Source organism: Marmota monax, unplaced genomic scaffold (assembly GCF_021218885.2).
Source record: "Marmota monax isolate L192 unplaced genomic scaffold, Marmota_monax_Labrador192_F-V1.1 WCK01_AAM20220418_F8-fsc00066, whole genome shotgun sequence".
NCBI classification, from domain to species: domain Eukaryota; kingdom Metazoa; phylum Chordata; class Mammalia; order Rodentia; family Sciuridae; genus Marmota; species Marmota monax.
In genome coordinates, this window is record NW_026692805.1 from 3848919 (window position 1) to 3870481 (window position 21563).

Below are 21563 nucleotides of genomic sequence, written 5' to 3' on the forward strand. Positions count from 1 at the left end.
GTTTGTTTTTAAAGAAAGGAGGAGTTGTTTGGAACTGCCCCATGATGGTTAGGTTGCAACATTGTCTATGCAACCAAAGCATGCGCTGCGTTTCAGCCACGGCTTTGCAGTGGCAATATCATAAATGTCCCATCACTGGAACCCAGTCTGTTTCGGCATCTCCAGGCCTCATTGCTGCTTGTAATCTGATTAAGGGGTTTGATTTGTTCCAGCCTGCAGCCTTTTGCTTTGAGTTTACCATACGCTCAAGGACACACAAGTGCCTGGTCGCTCTAGCCCTGCACTGGGAACGATCTCAACCCAGTTTTGCTTAGACCAGCCCAAGGCCGTGGCTGGTTGAGAATCTGTCCTAGAGCAGGCTTTGTTACCAAACCTTCTGTGGGCAACCATGTTCAGAAGTCCAGGGTTTTCCAGCTTGGGAACTTACAAATTTGAGAAACAAGGTAAGGCAAGAGAAATAGCGAATGTACTCATGTATTCGTTTTGTAGCATCTCTTGGAATCCTACATTTTTACCCTGTATTCTCCTGTGTCGGATTAGTTATACAGTTTTCTCAAAGGATGCTTTAAATATCTAATTGAATTTATAAATGAGCTTATCTTGTAATTGTTGAAAATGTACATTTTTTTTTCTGTTAATAAGTTAAAGACATTGCTAAACCACTAAAGCCTTTAGATAGGAAAAATTGCAAATTAAATTGGAATGCCCAGACTTTGGATCAAATCCTGGATGTGCTGCGCTTTAGCTAAAATATTTTTCTAAACCAAATGCTGTATGTACTAAATTATTTCCAGTAGGCAGTGGTGAGTGAGTCTCTTTTTATTAACTCTTCATATGAGACAGTTTGAAACAAAACATTGTCTTTCCAGCACAGAGGAAGATACTTGCTTTTAATTTAGTTGCTAAAGTGATATCACAGACTCAATGTGCTCTTTGAACAGAAATGAAGTGCTGAGGTTCTTTTGAATGTTAGATCTGAAGTTTAGCCACTATATATCAGAAGTATTTGATAGCACAAATGCACTATTAAGAAGTGACTGAAACACTTCAGGCCTCAGATTCAGGAATTTTCTTCTACAATCTTTGATGGCTTTTTGAACCGAATTCTCCTTTAAATAACTAACGAAATGCATGTATATTTATTTACAAGAAAAATCCGGATGTTTATTTGGCATTCAGCTTTCATTTTATTGTGTTCTCTAGTTGGTCAGGATTTCCAGATTCTGGGATTAAGAATGTATTTGGATGGATAATGAAGTGTCAGCATCTGGTGTGTTTTGTATACTTTTCTCTCAGGCTTCTGCTCCTAAATATTAAATAGTAAAAGGTGCTTCCTTAGGGGAAGCAGTTTCTGTAAGTGGTCTATTTGTGGTTTTCTGGGTGGACAAATAGTTACTTAGCCAAAAACTATAAAACAGATTACTTGCTATTAAACTGGTTATAAATTTTGTCTATGCCTGGCTTTGATTAACCCATTCGCCAGGGATGTGTGTTTTTCCTGTATGGAATTGTTACCAGCTGTCTTTACATAATAGGTATCTTATCTTCAGAAGTAAGCCAGTGGTTATTTTGATGTGTCATTACTGTTCAGATTCTAGTGAAAGCAAAAACAATACAACTGGGGTTTCTCTTGCTCTTTAGTCCCCCAAATCTCCCATTCTTTAAAGACATCTCAAATCTCTCAAGGAGATTACTTTGAACATTTGTGATTACCTTCACCAAAAGTGTTCAATATTTCTTCTTTTTGTTTTCTGGAATAGATAGCTATATCATTTGGTATTTAATTGCTTCAAGTTATTCTTATTGTCCTAAAAAATTAAATAATAGTATTGAACTGTGTCCGAATATTTTAACTCATGAAGTATATTAATTACTCTTCAGTAGAAGAAAAAAATTAATTTGTCTATATAAAAGTTATATGTGGAATTTTACTCTTTTTAATTTTTGTATTTCTTGTCTGTCTAGTGGTTTTCTTTTTTCTTAAATTATATAGTCAAAGGGAGTTTGAAAGATGTTTTCCAATGGAATTTTTTAACTTACTGTGTAACTCTTTCAATGTTACATTATTTCTTTTCCCTTAGATTTCAACAAGAAAAACTTAAACTTCGTGGGATTCCCACATCAAAGAAAAGTTGCAAGGTAATGTAGCCTTTGTTCAAGGAATCTTAAAGTTTGGAGATTCATAATAGCTTTTAAAACGATTCTCTAAAAGTCCTTCTTTCTTTCTTTCTTTTTTTTTAATTGTGTGCTGGGGATCAAACCTAGGGCCTTCTGTATGCTAAGCATACACTCTGCCACTGAGCTATACCCCAAACTCATAGTCTCTTAAATTCCTAAGTCTTTTATGTGTTTGGCAATATGATTTCTCCCCAGAGTTCTATTCATTAAAATATATGGAGCAAGGGATATAACTCAAAGCTTTAGCAGATTCCTAGCATGTGCAAAGACCTGGGTTCAACTGCCAGCATCACAGCCGGGGATAGGGGAAGGATCACACACACACACACACACACACACACACACACACACTATACACACATACAGAGAAAGAGAGAGAACACAAGCAAACTGACTTAACAGTATACTTGGGCAGCAGAGATTTAAATCTTTTTGGATTTAATGCTATTTATGATAACTATTTAGGGAATTGAATGTGTGGCTTATAACTAGTTGCAAACTTATAGAGCTGTTTTCTTTTTTCTCTCTCACATCTACCTCCAAGCTTGGTTTATCCCTTTATAATCTGTCCATCAAGTAAGGGAATTTTTTATTTTTTAAGAAAGAGCTTAACTTTGTCCCTCCCCCTCTCTTTCCTGTCCACCATTCCTTCCTTCCACCCATCCCTTCCTCTTTCCCTCCCTCCCTCCCTCCCTGTCTCACCCACTCCTCTGTCCATGAGAAGTTCTCATTGCCTGGTGTTAGCATCTTTCTCAGCCTGTCTGCACTTCCATTTCCCTTGGCTGCAGGATATTATGGGTGCTGATTTGATTTACCTAAGGGGCTAAGACTCCATGGCCCATCACTGATGTAAGATAATGTAAAAATGAAAGTGCATGCCAGATAAGTGGCCCTATCGCAGGTGTTCCATCATAAATCATTGTCTTTAATACCATCTGGTATTCTCAAGTAGAGGCACCAAGTCATTGTTCCCTCCCTACACACTCAGGCAGGGATCTCGACTTGTACTTCATTGTGCTAGAAGAACCCAACTCCCGATCCACCCTTCATTTCACTCCGATGCTCTTGTCCGTAATGTGTTGTGACATTGTTACTTTACTAGAAAGGACTTGCATTTTCTTGGCATCAGAAAAAATAGTTGTCAGACTCCAATTTTCATCAGGCAGAGCCTAACTCTGCATTCGAAAATTGGAAAGTTGATTTTACGAACACTCTAGATAGGACAAATCCTTGGTGTATTTCATATACTTCTAAATATAAGATAAATTAGAGCAATAATGATTCAGGGTCGTAAGGTCATCTCATCGACTGACTGATGAAATCACTAATAGAGTGCTTGACCTACCCCTGTTCAGCATCTTTGGCATGTTTTTAATAGAACTTGTGGCTCATTTCCCAATACGTCCCAGCATTTTGGCCTAATTGGAATAGAGATAATAAGTGACCAAGAAAAAAGAAAGAAAAGGAAAAGGAGTCAGGAAAAGCCTGAAATATAAAAGTCAGACACTTCAGTGGACAGCAACTCAAAGGGACACAGCAGGTGTAAAATCATGGCCATTATTTTATGGATACCTATGAAAATCACTGGCTTACTCTGCGTGGCACTAAGGACAAAATGTGCTAGAGGTCTAAGAGCCTGCCTGCTGGTCCAGTAGACACCAGCTAGAGAGATGAGGTAGATGAAGTAGTGGGCTTGCACCTCCCTTATCTTGTAATTTACAATTTTGTAGCAGAGCAAACAGACTGTAAGGGAGCCTTTGACAGAGAGGGTGCTGGAGAGTGTTTGAGGATAACAGCGCAGCATCCTTCTCTCCTTTTAATAAAATCTGCCCTTATTGCTGCTGCTGGGCATGTAAGTAGGTTAATGGGACATGTTTAAAAAACTGTATCATGGAAGCTGAAGGCAAGGTCTTCTGCACCGACTGAAGTCAAGGAAGGAAGGTACAGGAATGACAAAATGAGTCACAGGGATGGGCACTATTTCAGAGAAGATAATTGCATAAAAATGCAATGTTTCTTAATATTAGAACATTCGAATTTTATAATCACAAAAATTAAGGCCATCGTGTACTTCAGTTATAAATGGAGAGATGCTTCCATACTGAAGTACAGGCTCAGGACACTTTTGGTTGAGGAGCAAGCACCCCATGGCCTGCAGAGGTTGTCTCTCCAGAGTCCCCTCATCCTGGAGGTGGGGAGGGATGAAAAGAGGAAGAACAAGATCTGACATCCAAGCTCAGGCTGTGGAGTTCCCCATCTTGGGAGCTGGGCTTTGGCACTCTGACAACTCAGGAAAGAGAGGAGGCTGATGGAAGGGCTCTTTGGGGTATGTATGTCTAGTACATGGTTTATAAAGCTTGATCATTTTCAATATTTTATTGGAGCCATATTAGGACATCCCAACAGTATTTTCCTGATGGTGAAAGTCCAGGGAAGATATACAGATGTTTTCTAAGAACCTGGTTTCTCATGCTGATTTAAAAGGTCTTGCATTTACCACAGCTTTCACAATTCCCTTGAGCCCGAGCCCCAGGTTCCCTCTATTTGTTCTTGCTCTCTGCCATCTGCTTCCTCTGAAATTATCAGGCATGTGGCAGGAATGGGGGAGGGAGGCCCCAGGAACAGGAGTAGAGTAAGACAGCCACATGGGTTCCAGCTTATATATGTAGAGCTGTAGCTTTTAGAAAGAGATTTATACATGTATGCTAATATACTAACATTTCATGCCTGTTAGCAAGGTGGGAAAAGGTAGTAAGGAGAGACGTTTTTCCAATCATATACTGTTCTAAAGTTGAGAGAAGGACAGAAAGGAAGTGGGAGGAAGGGGAGGGGAGGGGAGGGAAGAGGAAAAGAAGGGGGATGGGAGGGGGAGGGAAGGGGAAAGGAGGGGAGGGGAGGAGGGAAGGAAGGAAAGAAGGAAGATATAACTGATGTTGCTGAATATATGTGCCTCTAATGATTCTCAATAATTGTGATTTTTGTCCCTGGTTATCACATCAACAGTGTATAAATTATATAGATACTTTATGGAAAATTATAGTATATAGCTAAAGTATTTTATAGCAGTCATTCATTCATTTAATAGATATTTACTGATCTTTTTAAGACTAGGGATATAGCTCAGTGGTAGAGCATGTGCATAGCATGAGGCCCTGGGTTTGATCCTCAGCACCACACACACACACACACACACACAAAGCCTATCAAAATATTTAAATTAGCAACTAAATACTCAATTAAAAATGGTATGCTACTTCTTAAGTAGGGTACATTTCTGCAGTTATTTAACTTTTTTAGGAGTATACTAAATCACACACCTGCATATAACACTGAAAATAATCTCACTACCTTACAATTCACTGTTTAGACATTGGAGTTATTTTTTTTTTCCCCCAGTACTGGGGATTCTGCCCAGGTCCTTGCATGTGCTAGGCTATCACTCTACCACTGAGCTAGCCCTTGTAAAATTTTATTTTGAGACAGGGTATCTTACTAAGTTGCTCAGGCTGGCCTGAAACTTGCAATCTTCCTGCCTTAGCCTCCTGAGTAGAGCTGGGATTACAGGTGTCTTGCCACTATACCAGCTCATTGGTATTAATTCTGATTAGGCAGATTGTCTTTAAGCTAATCTAGTGCATGGTTTATAAAGTTTAATTATTTTCAATATTTTATTAAATATGTGAGTCCATGATAAATTTTTGAATATAAGTTTTCTGCATTTACATGCGGTAAACTTCTGATGGATTTGGTTCTACAAAGGTTTGATGGTGCACCATGCATTAAAATGTGCAGAAATTCCTTCCAATTTAATTTGTACATAGGGTATAGATTGTTCATGTGCCCCTCATAGACAGTATGCCCAGCAACTTACTCAGAATCTTCTTAGGGCTATATGGAAATGTACCCCTATAGAGACAAATAGGAAGAGGTACAGGGTATATTAGACAGTTTCACATTACTACAACAAAATACCTGCCACAGGCTACTTATGAAGTAAAGAGATTTATTTGGCTCATAGTTCTAGAGATGCAAGTCTAAGATTGGGCAGCTCTCTCTGATGAAGGTGGCACAACATGGCAAGAGCATATATCAGAACAAGTAATTACGTCTCATGACAAGAAGAGCCTGAGAAGAAAAAACCAGGATCACACAACCCTCTTTCAGAGGATCCCCAATGACCTAAGGACTTCTCACTAAGTCCTTCCTCCCAATAGTGCTACCCAGGGAACCAAAGCTTTACACTGGATCTTTGGGGGGCACCTATTGAAACCATAGCAATGGGGAAGGTCACTTCACCCTGAGTGTATTTTCAGGACTATTATTCACTTCTGTGGGGGTAATTGATGTTGAAGAATGGCAGTGTCTTGTTTTCTGGGTTTTTTTTCTTTTTGAGGCAGCAGCACCATCTGCCTTACTAGACTCCAGGCACATTTCCATCCAAGACCCTGAGGTGTAGCCAGCAGTCTCGGGCAGCTGCACACCTACAGTACTGGAGCAGGAGCTAGATTTGAATCTCGTCTCTCCTTATCAAATCTGTGTCCTTAGACACATCATGTAAACTAAAGATGAAATCCTTCTAGGGGTGTTCTGGAACCAGCTGGTACTGCACTCACTTGTGTGTGTCTTGCTCCTAACTTTAAGCCAAGTGGGTCCTGTGGGTAGCCCAAATTGGCCATGGTATAGATACTGACACCACCAGCAACTGATGCAAAGCAGTGCTCATTGCATGACCTCTTGGGTGAGCACACACCTCATAGGACCCAGTGGATACCATTAAGATGACACCTGGATATGCTTATCACAGGGAAAAGTGCATAGTGAGTGCTCAATCCCTCTATAAGTCTCCCCTTTTATTCTAAGACTATCTTTATGGGCCTCTCATACCTTTTGATTGTGCTTTGGTTTCTTGATTGTTTGAAGGCCTGTGTGACTTTAATAAAATTTTAACAGTGGAAGACAGTATATAGGTCACTTCAAGTTGCTAATTTTCTGAGGAAGAAATTGTAGCACAGAATTGTAGAAATTGAGAGGCTGAGCAATTAATCCAAGTATACACAGATGGGGTGTAGAATATCATTGATCAGAACAAAGGAATATGACTCCAAGAGCCTGCAACATTTTCACCACCTTACACAAGTGCTGTTCCTACTTGCACAAGAAAATCATAATATTAACATGAGCATTAATAGGGCCAGGGATATAGTTCAATGGTAGAGCACATACCTAGCATGCGTGAGGCTGGTTTCAATCCCCAGCATTGAAAAAAAAAAAAAAAGTACAAATTTTAAAAGTTTACTAAAACGCCCTCCAAAAGAAAACATTTTTTACTATGTGTGACAATAGCGTGATTCTTTATGTTCTGCATTTTTTTCACATAATGACCTATATATTGATTTAAATGGTCTTTCAACACTTTATTAATGGAATGACTTTTAGTTTTCAGAAAGAGTTCTCATTTGACAATAAAGAAAAACTCACTTCCCGCAAAAGTAGATTCGATGCTGAAATTTTAACTACACTTCCTAAAGGTAAGACTTTTTCTAAATGGCTAGCCAATATCTGGGCACCCAAGGATAGCATTATCTAAGTCTTTGGAGGGATTCTCTCACTTCTCATCTCATCCAAGAATGAGCTTCAAGTCCTGTGCCTTCTTCAAATTCTCACATTTCTAGCCTTAGGCATCCTCAAGATTTTACTGGAGGCTTCAGGAGGAGGGGGAGAGTCAACTTTCCCTCTTTTCACTCCTTACTTTAACCTTCTCCAAGTGCTGTACATCCCCCTTGCCCCTATTCATGTCCATCCACTTACTCCCTCTGGGGTCTTCTCCCCTTGCCCTTGGCTTCTTCCCTTTACACTCAATATCTTAGAGCTCCCTACTGTGCGATCAACAGCTGGTGCATACGGTATCATAATTCTTCTTCCCCTAAGTCATTACTTACACATGGTGGGTGAAGTTTCCATTGTAAAAGGTGCACAATCTGTAAAAATGTATATAACCTACTCTAGGCTGACCCCCTCTAGTTTTGTCTCTGACATGATGTAAGCATTGCTTGATCTGTTTGTCACCAACTGCAACACAAGTACAATGATCATTTAGTAATAGCTCACAAAATGTCCTCATCCCTAGTTAACTACAGTTAAACCAGGTTGGATGGAAGGGCAGATTTTTTTCTCTACTCTGAAAGGGGGGGGGGAATCAAGACCCAAATAAATTAGATCAAAAGAAATATTCTTTTAATAGGAACTAAATCCAGTTTAAAAGGTACACTGACAAATTGGAATATATCCTGAGGAACGGAGTGGTTGATTTGCCTAGACTCCATGGATTTCACCTGGTGAAGAAAACTTAAATAGGGACACGTTGCTATTGTCAAATACTAACAAAGCTGTCGACTGAAATATAGGCTTATTCTATGTTTGCCCCAGGGGCCAAGAAATAGGACTAATGTGCAGAATTAAAAGGAGGTAGATAAGATTTCACATGAAAAAAGAAAACTGCAATAGCTCATGGTACAGTAGTCCCCCTTTATCTGTATGTGATACTTTCCAAGAGCCCCAGTGGATGCCTGAGGCTGCAGATAGCACCAAGCCCTATATATGTGTACTTTGTTCTTTCCTATACACACACGTATGATAGTTTAATTTATAAATTAGGCACAGTAAGGGATTAACAGTAATAACTGCTAATAAAATAGGACAATTATAATTATAATTATAACCAGATACTGTACTAAAACTTTTGAGAGTTTCCATCTCTCTCTTCAAAGAGCCAAGACAAATACTAATATTTTCAGACTGCAGTCAACCACAGTAACTGAAACTACAGAAGGTCATACTGCAGATAATGGGGGAACTGCTATACCCAGAAAGGAAATGAGCCACATTGTGACCTCATAAGCTCTCTATAAGGACCAAGCATGTGGTCATGTGTTTACGGTCGGGCAGATGCTGTGGAGAGTTCTATGTGGATGGGATGTGGACCAGGTGCAAAATGAAATGGACCTTCCAATTTTTAGAATTCCTTGTGAAAGACAAAGAAACCCAATTTAATCCGTGTCAAATTAAATGTTTAAAATCTGTGAATATGATCAAAACAAAGTAGAAGAATGAACAGATTGATTTTGGCAATGGCTGAGAAAAGTAGACTGATTAGGCACAGTTTTATATAACAAAAGTTGTTTCCATGAGGAGAAAGGGTCCCTCTTCTCCCTTATCTACCCAAGTTCCCTTTTTTGATAAATGGCACCATAGATAATACCACCACCATAAAAACTAGGAACGGTTTGAGATGCCAGGTTCCTTAAAACTCATCATATTATAACTTCATATATAACAAAAACTTTAAAGACATGTTTATTAACATTTTATTATGGAATGTATCTTAATTGATTATAAAAATATAATTTTCACAAACCAAAGATGATGACTTTATATATTAACACAATTTTTATTTCTAAACTAATGAGGCTGTAAATCTTCAAAGTGTGTTTAAAAGTGCCCATGCCCCTCTTCCCCTGAATTTTGTCTTAGTTCCCCATGGTCTTATTTCCACATAGTCTTTGCTATCTGTGACTTGGGGCAGGCACGTTTGGAAAGACCCAGGTATTACCAGCCATCTCTCTGTTTCTCTGTCTTAAATTTGTTAGTGATTTTGTCTATTGGCTTTTAGCAATATAATGTTAAAAATGGAACTGATTAAATTTTGTTTCAGAGACAAAGAGTTTTATGTCTGTTTATAAGTTTGCAGAAGTTTCTTTCTGTTCATTGAGTGAGGGATTCTTGCTCATATGAAACTGGGTCTCAAAATGGTGGTTTCTTTTTCTCTTAGGGACTTTCCTTAACTGTGTATCGCAAAAGAGAAATCAAAGAATTAAAAAATCTTTACCTATGTAAAGGTTATATTGTTAACATAGATTTTCCATTTTGGAATTATGGGATGGACCAAATGCATTACTCTCTTTAACAGCTTTATTAACATATAATGCACATACCATAGAATTTGTCAATTTAATGCATAGAATTTACTGGCTTTTAGTAGTTTCACAGAGGTGTAGGTCCATCTCCACAGTCAATTTTAGAACATTTTCATTATTTCAAAAAGGAAACCCTATACCTTTCAGCTGTCACTCCTTCCCCTCATTCCTCTTGATTGCTAATTACTTATTTTACAAGCTGCTTGTCTTTATATTAGTGGCTGCCTTCCAACTGTGAAAATTAAAGTGTGTTACTCCTATGGGAAGACGGATCAGTGTTCAGAATGTGGCCGGTCTGGCCTGAGCTCCCAGGCTGTCAAGTGACAGAGGAGAGAGAAGTAGAGAAGTGTGCTTGGCACTATCCTACCACTTGTATTTCTTTGGAATATTCTATGGTTCTCAGGTGTGTAGAACCAAATTCAACAATGTCTTTGCCAGAGATTTTCTGTTTCTCAGAGCTAGTTGAAGAAATTATATTTCCCAAGAAAATCACCCAGAAGACTAAAATATTCTAAGTATTGGTGTTATATATTCTCATTACAAAGAATATTTGATAGATACCCTTATAGAATATTATGGCCCCACTGTCAACTTTCCTTAATTGGCCTTACCTGAAAACTGAACAACCAGCTCCTCCAACCAATAACTTCAAAATGAACTCATAGACTCCATATTGTCATAGAAGTACCACTCTAAATTATTCAGATGGGTAGAGACCAAGGTGGCAGGTGTAAATGGAAAAAAATCCTATGCACGAAAACTATTTAAAAGCAAAATAGAACATTTCTCTACAAAGGAAATTTGACCATCTATTCGTGTTTGTATCTGGATTGCTTGACGTATTTAGTGTTACTAAATCTGAACCAGTTTTGAATTGTAATTATGACACAGCACACAGTCAATTAAATTAGGGCTATTAGAATCTAATTTTTAAAAATATCCCTATTGTTGATGGGCCCCTGGTGCATGCCTATAATCCTAGTGACCCAGGAGGCTGAGGTAGGAGAATCATAAGTTCAAGACCAGCCTGGGCAACTTAGAGAGACCCTGTCTGAAAATATAAATAAATAAATAAATAAATAAATAAATAAATAAATAAACAAACAAACAAACGAATGAATGAATGAATGAATGAATGAATGGACTGGAGAGGTAGCTCAGTAGTAGAACTCCCCTGGGTTCAATCCTTAATACTACCAGAAAACACACACACACATGTGCACCCACACACACGTATACTATATACATTTTTCCTATTGAGATACACACACACACACACACACACACACACCCCTATAAGACTATTGCTTAATTTTAGGAAATATATATGGAAGAATTTACAGATAAAGAGGCATCATGCTGCAACTTACTCAAATATTCTGAAAAAATATTATGTGAAATTATATAAAAATTTTAAAAGGAAAGAAACCTTCAAGATTATCAGAAGATAATTTCAGTAGAGCTGTAAATGGTCTCTATATGTGAAACAATGGAGTTACAATATAGATTTCCACAGCAGGGCTAACTTCAGTCCATGACTTTTAGTATTATTATCTCTTTTACAATTCTCCAAAATAATAAACCTGTACAGAAATTCAACCAGAGGGCCTAATGAGGACCATAAGAGCTTATGTAAAATTTGGGATAAAATAGAAAGTGCACACACATCAGCAATCCATATAAAATGTCATTCTTTCTTTTACAACTAAGGTGGTTTCCCATAAGATATATAAAAGTAGTTGTATTACACATTTGTTTTACTAATTTTACTTTTAAATTATGGACTTGGAGAAAAGAAGCCAAACTCAAATACTTTTTTTTCTTGTGCATAATTTCTTTTACATGATTTTTGTCTTGCACATAATTTCTTTCTTATAATCTCATGTCTATAGGAATGAGACAAATCTTACTTACTTATTTGTTAGAAAAAATAGACTGAGAAGTAATTATCTGTTTACTGGAGGGTTCCCCCCACCAAAATACTCACTATTGATTTCAACTAAGAATTGATAAGTTCACCAATACATTTAAAGTCTATTTTAACTTATGGCCACATTTCATTGCTCAGTAAAATGATCAGATAAGACTGCAAGGTATTGTTTCAAGACCCACTATGTTCATGGGTGGATACTAGCTTCTGGGAGCAATAGTTTTGAGTTTGAGTCTGTGTGTGATGGAGAAGAATACAGTAATGGGCAGTCGGATTTGTCTTGGATAATCTATGGCATTGGAGTCTGGGGATCAGGCTGCCGATCTGAAATTTTTGTACTAGGATCAATGGGTCTCAATCCAAGACAGTTCCAACAGGACTTTGAAAACATGGGCATTTTGACTTCGGATAACTTAGCATTTAATAGGAGAGAACCAGGGATATTCAACATGCCGTAGTGCAGGGCTTACATTTCTTACATAAAAGGCCATCAGCACCCTCACAGTGATCTATATATTCCGGAGCCAGTCTTCTGAGTCTGTGACCCTAATGGCATACATCTGTGCATCTGTTAAATGCTACTCTAAGACTTTCCTTCTGTTGCCCAGAAGTCAGTGGCTACCAGATGGTAATGTTTCCTTCTGAACTGGTCAAACTGTTCTGTCCAGAAAGGGGCACAGCGGTCCCTGGAGGACAACGTGATCCACCCCATCCTTCTCTTTGCTGTCACTGCTCCAGTCTGAGGTTCAGCTTCTGTGATGACCAATCCTTTTGACTGTTGCCTGCCCCCTCTTTATCTTATCAGTCCTTATTGAAAGAGGGTGTTAATGTTACTGGACCCAAGTCCTTCTGCTCACCACGCAAAAGCCAATACTCAGGAGAAGAGAGTTGGTAGAGTGGAAATCAGATTTATTCAAGGACTATCCTTGAGAAGATGGACAGGGCTGTTGTCCTCAAAGCACCATCTTGGGGAACTCAAGTACACAAAAGGGATTTTATGAGGAGGGAAAGGAAGTACATAGGACTGTGGAAAGTAAGGCCACATGCTGAGCAAGGTCTTCATCATTCAAGACACCCATCTCCTTTTCTCTTCCTTTGGCTGGTAATCTCAGTAGGCCTTGATTTCCTAGGGCTAGTTATGAACACGTTATTTTTTCCACAATTTAACAGCACAACATTGTATTAGTCAAGAATTAAAAAGGGTGTGACACATCTGATATTTTCTAAAGGTCACTGGATGTTCTGGATTCTATAAATCTTAATATCTTAATTTCTTTAGAATTTAGAAAGATGGGCATAGGGATGGGAAACAAAAGTAATTCTTTGAAAGACAGAGTGGCAAAGGAGCAGCCACTCTCTTACTATAATGGCATTAGAAAAAGTAGAGCTTTGTGAGTGAGAGGATAGCGTGTTCTCCCATTGAGTTGATCTTCCTGCTGGAATATGGAAATGAAAATAGCAGTAGCAACTTGTTGTTCAACTTTTTCACGTACTGTAGAGATCTTTTTTTTTTTTAAGATAATTTCTACAGAAAATTTTAAAATAAGCCTTATTGAAATGATAGTGATTTTCAGTAGTTTCTAATTAGAAAAACAATATATATATGTCTTAACTTTTTCCAGTGGCAGTTATATAACACTGTTTTTGTTTATGTTTTTTTTATCTTATCCAGTTGAAATAATTTGGGGATAGAAAAGGTAAGTTTCATTATACTTCAGGACCCCAGTAATACACTACTATATGTCTCGGTTGTGATTTTGAGGCATGGATTTAAGACGCCTCTTTCAGGAACCCTGGAATTTGGTTTCAATAAACTCTTGAGCAGTCTCATCAAAAACACAGCCCCATTCTCTTCTTGGGGTTTAAATAATTAATTAAAACTCTCTGGTAAATATTTTCAAAATATGTACTATCGGCATTAAAGTTTTATCACCATAATCTCATCAGAGCTAATTTGTTAATTGGGAAGCTTTTATTGGCTTCCTTATGCAAGGCAGGAGGCAGGATGCACCCTGATCATTATGCCCTTGTCTTCTAAATAGGAACATAATTAACATTACAGAGCAAGTTCACCTCAGCCTTCATCTACTCTGATTCTTGCAGAAGCCAATAGAGAGATTTCAAAGTCAGAGAGAGAGAGAAAGAGAGACAGACTTTATTTTGAAGCCAAATGCTAGTTTTAGGTGGCAGTCCTTTAAAAGTAATAAATTCCCAAACACAAAAGGCATTATAAAAGTCGCATATATATTTGTGTGGTTTTAGACTCATTCCTAAAACTGACTGCTTTAAATAAGAATCAGAAATTAAAGCAGTTGAAAATTAAATTCCATGTATTCATATTCCGCCCTCTGAGTTTCTCCTGTGACTCAGACTTTTAGCACTGTCATTGGCTGCAGGCTATCCAGCCACCCTGTCCCTCTGCCTTTCTTTCTCTCCCACCCTTTCCTGAGTCTTCAATAAGAGCCACTCAGATGAACCCTTATGAATTGAAGGAGGAGGAGAGAATAAAGACCTTTATTTTCTACCAACTTGGGCCATTTCTCCAAAGAAACAATTGTCTGGGATCTGAGGTCAGTCATATTCCTGTAGTTGGTGTCACATGAGAACCTCCTAGCCTCAGCAAAACATTTTTTGTTCATCCAGCGCTGCCAGAAAAATTGGGTAATCATTTTATCCATCATCCACCTAAATTATAGCTGGAAACAAACACTGGCATTTCCTTCCAGTAAAAGCCTGTAAGGGGAGATGTAGGTCCTGCATTGACCTGAACTGTATTTAGTCTGGGTATACCGCGTTAGGTAGCACAATCATGTAGTTAAGATATTTACAGATTGAATAATAAGGTGAAATAGGAGTGACTATGAATTGGTGACTGTAGCTTTCTAATGGCCCTCCGGCTCTTCGGAGCACTAGTCTTTACTTTTGTAAAAGTTTTCCAGACTATAAGCTGAAAATACATTATTAAGTTATACCAAAGTTAGTAAGAGATATTTGAATTTCTGCTAAAAACACCTTAGTAGAGAGATCTTGCAAGTGAGGCCTCCTTTGACTCCCCTGGGTGACAGAGAACATTTTTAGCCTGGATTAGTTTATTTCTTAGCCTAGGATATGTGTGTATGGTGGGTGGAGGGTTGGGATTGTAATATGGCTGTGTGTACATGCTTATTCATTTGGCATCTGCCTGCCCTACTAGAAAACAAACTCCAAGAAAGTAGGAACTTGGTCAGTGTCATGTATCTCTGCTGCATGGGAGCCAAGAACAGAAATTTGAGTTGAAGCATATATTGAATGAATGAATGAAATGAATGCTTGACCACTAACTACTGTACTTTCTTTTTGCTCCTTTTGGCTTTGTTTTAGTTGCAGAATTAAGAAAACTCTTTGAACCAAAGAAAGAACTTACAGAAATGAAAAGGTAAGATAAGTAGAAGAGTGTGGCAGTGTGGCAAAGCAGTATTCGATTGTCCCTGAGCATTGATTTTTGGGGGCTCACTAAGACTTTTTTTGGTGTATTGCACAGAAAAGAGAGAATTGCAAGGCGCCTGGAAGGGATTGAAAATGAAACCCAGCCCATCCTCTTGCAGAGCTGCACAGGATTAGTGACTCATCGCCTGCTGGAGGAAGACACGCCCAGATACATGAGAGCCACAGACCCTGCCAGCCCCCACACTGGTGAGCATGCATGACCATCATCAGGCAGGCTGCTCAGCATGTTACCCATCGCCTTTTTAATCTACTGGTATTGGAGAGATATTCAACAAAAGTGAATTGTGTGCATATACTCTTTATTAAATGTGTTTATTAAAAACAGCCAGAGCAATCATCATGCATGTGGTCCTCTGGTGTCACAGCAGTAAAAAATGACTCCCCTTAGCACATTGCGGGGGAACTGTTGACCAGCCATTCCCCCCCCCCAGGACTGGGACTCCTCAAAGGAGTGCTCAGCACAGGATCTGCAGTCAAAAGCACTTAGGAAATGTTTGGTAAAGGAATGAATGAGATAGGTGCCTTATAGTTCTCACAGTGGGTTTGAACTAGAGGCCCAGGTTCCCAGCAAAAGAGGCAACTGCTTTCAGCAGGGAGAGTTGAAGGCAGAACTGGACCTTGAATGATGAGGAAACTTACTCTAAGTGTTTATGCAACAAAGCATTCTTTTAAAATTGTTTTGGAGTATGTAAATGTACTGCATGTTGATTTCATACTAAGCAGCATGTCAAACATGATGTCTTCTTCTTGGTTATGCAGAGTCACTGCTATGGACATCAGCTTGACCTCAGGAGAAAGCAATGCTCTCGGGGCTGATGTCCCCACCCCCAGTCCCTGGCTTTGAGGCCTGCGTTGCTACTTTTTATAGCCAGTGTCTTCTGGTTTCTCCCTCAGAGAGGAATGTTGATCTCACATCGTAATGTTACCAGTTTGCTTGTCTATGGTTTCTGATTTTCTATAGCAAGAAAACTATAGAGAACTAAGTTTTTTTTTAAATGCCATAACATGAAGAATCAATAATAGACAGATCAGAATACCAAAATTTATAGCCAGAAGCAAATCCTAGTATATATAAAATATTCAATCATGCAGCATATAAGCATATTTAAGCATCATATATTAGTCAGGAAAGAATTACTTCATAAAATAGTATTGGGGAAATAAGCTCACCAAGAGGGGAGAAAAAGGGGGCATATTCCTCTTTCTGCTTCAGTCCAAACCCCAAAATAAGATTCAGTTGCTCATGTGATTGTTTTAAACAAAATAATTTGAAACATGAAAACATGGTCAAATATTTAATTCAAGTGGAATAGAAAGTGACATTTGAAGCACAGAAACAATTGAAGATAGTGGTTATCACAAATGATAGTAGTAGTAGCAGTATGTAGTCACTTGACCTGACTACTTAAGGAATAACATCTTCACTTCAAAGAAAATCTTACTCACGTACACTAGAAACAAAACTAAACCTGGGGAGTGCAGGACTGGGTTTCTGTGTGACCTTCACACCCTTTACCCCAGCTCTCAGACTTGTTCAGCAGCCCAGGTAATTTTGGAAATATTCCTGAAGAAGACACAGGGCTAGTACTCCTATAAAAATTTACATGAACCAATGAAAATGACACTGTCAGTATTGTATAGGGCAATAAGACTGGGCAGACATTCCCTAGAAGGAGAAGAGAATATAAATATAAATGAATATAAAGAGAATATAAATGGTTAATAAACAGATGAGAAAATGCATATATTCTTTTTTTGATCAAATGCAATTTTTTTAAACAATGAGCACTCATTTCTAAGGAAGCATGTATTGCAGATATAAGTTTCAGTTGCTGCACACTTATAGAAATTTAACAGTCTAGCATGTTTCTCAAAATGATGTACCCTTTGATAAAGCAATTCTACTATTATACATTGTTCTGCTGTGATAATTATCAGAAAATCAGGCTGATTAAAAGTTAGAAACATATGCCCAGAAATATGGCAAGGGTTAAACAGACTATGGAATGCCTGTTGGATAGAATATTATAAGGCTTAAAAAGTGTTCTTTAAAATAAGATTTGCAAATGTAAGAAAATATTATTTATAAGGCATTAATAACATTAAGTGTTTCATAGAGAAAAAAGAAATGAGCTATATAAAAGACTAGAGGAATACATAAAAATGTCAAGTTGTGAGTATATTAGTACATAGTGTGATTATTGGTGATTTGGGCTTTTGCCTTTATGTGTTTTCTTGTTAGACATTTTCCACACCATACATGTGTGCTACAGTTGGAAAAAGCCACTTCTGTAAATATACATATATCATATATGTTACATATTGTTAGGTTGTATATAGAGAGAGACAGGTCATATTATTGTGTTTACTCTCAGATCCTATGAAACCACAACACATCACTTGTCAAATTACAGCAGTTATCATATGTGCTGTACTTTCTAGAAGACTCTAAAATTGTCCTTTGGCTTCATGTGTGAAGTATTAATTTTTAAAAAAAAAAGGAAAAGAATTAAGGGAAAATAAGCACTGAGCAAGGACTGAGGAGCCCTGGGGAGTGCAGGACTGGGTTTCTGGGTGACCTTCACACATTTTACCCCAGGTCTCAGACTTGTTCAGCAGCCCAGGTGAATCATTTTAGGTCTGTAGACCTACGTAAGAAATCAGTTCCTCACAGCACAAACACTACAGTGCATATTATGGGCAGCATAGAATGTCTTTGTGTGTGTAAATATTGTAACTATAAGTTTTTCCTGGAACCTGTATGTATTATGCATGTGGTCTTCTCGTAGGTCGATCAAACGAAGAGGAAGAAACATCTAAATCTTCTTTAGAAAAGCAAATTCAATCCAAATATTGCACAGAAACCCCAGGGGTCCATGGTGATCCACCATATGGTTCAAGTACCATGGACACCCACGGTCTCGAGTCCAAAGCTGAAAGAATTGCAAGGTACAAAGCAGAAAGGAGACGTCAGCTGGCAGAAAAATATGGGCTGACTCTGGATCCTGATGCAGACTCTGAATATTCATCTCGGTATACCAAGTCTAGGAAGGACCCTGATGCTGTTGAGAAACGGGGAGGAAAATGTGAGAAGCAAGAAAAGCCAAGCAAAGATTTGAGTTCTCCATACTCCAGGACTGAGACCATGGGGCTCAGGACCTGTGCAGTGGAATCCAGGGACTATGCCCTCCACAGAAGTGAGGTTTCTGATAAGGAGGTGCTGCTAAATATAGAAAACCAAAGAGGATGTCAAGAGCTGAGTGCCACCCGGCAGTCTCAAGACCTGTCCCCAACAGTTGAGAGTTCCTCATCCTTCTCGTTCTCTGGGCGAGACTCCTCCTTCGCTGGGCGAGACTCCTCCTTCACTGAAGTGCCAAGGTCCCCAAAGCAAATGTCCTGCTCCTCTCTTCAGCAACCTGCCTCCCTGAGCCACTCCAGTGGTGACCAGACACTGACCCCAGAGGCTCGGTCCAGGTAAGCACACAGCCCAGCACTAACCATCCCGAATCCAGGAAAATACCTGTACCCTCTTTCTCTGCCTTGCTGTGTGGTAGAGTTTGCATATTCTTGGCATTCTATTCAGGTCTCCACTTATTGGAGCAATAATAATTTTTTTTGTAATTTCCACAATATCAAAATAAGTTCGACTAGCAAAGCCCAGGACCTGTAATCCTAGCAGCTTAGGAGGCTGAGGCAGGAGGATGGCAATGTCAAAGCCAGCCTCAGTAACTTAGACCCTTGCAATTCAGTGAAACCCTGTCTCTAAATAAAATATTTAAAAGGGTTGGGGATGTGGCTCAGTGGTTAAGCACCCCTGGGTTCAATTCCCAGTACCAAAAAAATAGAAAGGGTTGGGGATGTGGCTCAGTGGTTAAGCACCCCTAGTTCAATCCTTGGTCCCCAAAATAGTTCTACTAAAGCAAAAAGGCTCGTACCTTTTTGTATGTATGATTTTTATGTTCTTTTTGAAAATAACAAACTTTTAGGTGTCTCTAAACTTTCATGGAAGTCTCCCTTCAGGACTCTTCTTTTTCTTACCTGCTTTTCATAATTTATCTTTTTGTTTTTCTATAGTTATGCTTAAGACTTAGGGCTTTTCACAGTTGATTTTGTCTGATGTTTAGAATCACAGCAGAAGGAGCAAGACCCACTAGTGGGAGTCTCTCAATTTAGGGTGCAGAATGTCTGTAGTGTACACTGCATGTCACTATGTAAGTGTGTCAATACACTAAGGCACAGTTGTGTATAAGGACACATCATTAAAAAGGACAGACATTAAGAGAAACCATTGTGGAAAAGGACCTACCAAAAATAACAGCTCCTATGGGGGAAAACTGGGAGAGAGGTTAAATCAGAAAGTCAAATGCCAGGAGAGCCTATGTGTTTGCCTCTAAATTTAAACTGAAAAAGCATGGTGATCATATTTAAAGCACAATTTACTAAGATATCCTCTTTAAGGGTTTAGAGTCATAGTCTAGGTAGATTCCTAAGTCTGTTTTCACTTCAAACAAGCAGTACTTTCACAGGTAGATTGAGGAAGAATGAGAAGCCACAGTGAAGCAAATTTATTCTATGAAAAATATGTATATGTGTGTGTTAGAAAAGCGTGTGTGTGTGTGTGTGTTGGAAAATACTCTTGTGTGATTCACCTTGGGACAGAGTGATGAACAACACCTGGTCTCTTTTTTAAGTAGCAGTAATATGCCTGAAGCAGATCATTTTAGTTATTGAAGTTTATTAAGCCAAAGATCTGTCCTTACTTACTTGATCATCTGAACTGACATATTTGGAGATGTCAGTTTCTAAGATAAATAAATACTGTTCATCCCAAGAATGTATTTTTGAGGACCTTTGTTCAGACTTGGGACTTAATTCCTTGAAACTGAGAGACTGTGATCTGTTCTCTCACATTTTGAAAGGGGAGATATTTTGTTTGGTAAATTAACACTTCACCATAGAAACAGTGTTCTTAGCTTTGTCACTCTCTGTCAAAGGTAATCCTTTTTGTGTTTTGTAGGTAGGACAAAGAAGCCTAATAGATTCCAATTTAGGAAAAAATATTGAAGATATACAATTATGTTACCTAAACAGTGGACAGGGTGGGGGACAATTGGGAGTTAGCCCAGCACTAGAGCACATGCTTAGTAGGCATTCAATCCCTGGCACCCAAAAAAGAAAAATCTAATTTCAAATTGTCATACAATGACTGCTGTTTCAAGTTGTTTTCAAGGTATCTAGGTTAGTCACCTAGATGAGCTGGGGTAATAGTAATAGGTAATATAATAGGTTCTCAGTGGGCTAGGGACTTAGCTCAGTAGTAGAGCACCTGTCTAGCATTCATAAGGCCCTAAAAAAGAATTGAAAACATGATCAGTAAGATTTTGAATAATTTGTGATCATAATTAAAACTTTGTTGAACATTCCAAGTAAAAGATAGGATATTTTATATACTTGATAGTTTGTGGGTTAAAATCTCTACCTGCCCCTCACCCCCAACCCAACCCTACCCTCTGAGACCTCACCCCTCTGTGCTAGGGATGGAACCCAGGTCCTCACATGCTAGGCAAGTGCCTTACCAGTGAGCCACATGCTCAGCCCCATGTTAAAATCTTAATATGCAAAGATGTGAAAAACTGAAAGTCTTTAGTCATAGGAAAGAGTTTGTTTTCCTGCTGAGCCCTGTAACAACAAGAGCCACTTCTTTAAAGGTTATTTGAAGAGCCATATTACCACAGAGTCTTCATAAGCCCCGTCTTAGCTTCACTTTCATAATGAAAAGCTAGAAAGAATCACTTTATAAAAGAATTCCAGTACAGGCATTTGCTTTTTATTTTTTTAAGCCATTCAAAGTGTACAATCTTATGATTCACAGGCAAAGAAACACAAACTCATTCATCATATATATGAGAAAAACACCTGAGATCCATTTATGTAAATAAGAAGAGAGATGGAAAATAATGTGTGAAGAATATGATATTTTTAAAAATTGAAGTTTA

The 21563-nt window shown here is 38.5% G+C and overlaps 1 protein-coding gene across 28 annotated transcripts in view; it reads left to right on the forward strand.

Annotated features, from left to right (window-relative positions):
• The window catches only part of Svil (supervillin), a 237171-nt gene that overhangs the window by 135352 nt on the left and 80256 nt on the right, over positions 1-21563 (forward strand). For 27 of the 28 annotated variants that reach the window (XM_058580538.1, XM_058580541.1, XM_058580542.1 and 24 more), the window contains 5 exons: positions 2082-2139; positions 7615-7706; positions 15442-15496; positions 15602-15753; positions 18357-19041. In XM_058580538.1, the coding sequence (XP_058436521.1) occupies positions 15489-15496; positions 15602-15753; positions 18357-19041 (845 nt within the window). In that variant the 5' untranslated portion in view covers positions 2082-2139; positions 7615-7706; positions 15442-15488. Of the gene's footprint in view, positions 1-2081; positions 2140-7614; positions 7707-13753; positions 13779-15441; positions 15497-15601; positions 15754-18356; positions 19042-21563 lie in introns of all 28 variants that reach the window. The other variant, XM_058580543.1, reaches the window with a different exon arrangement.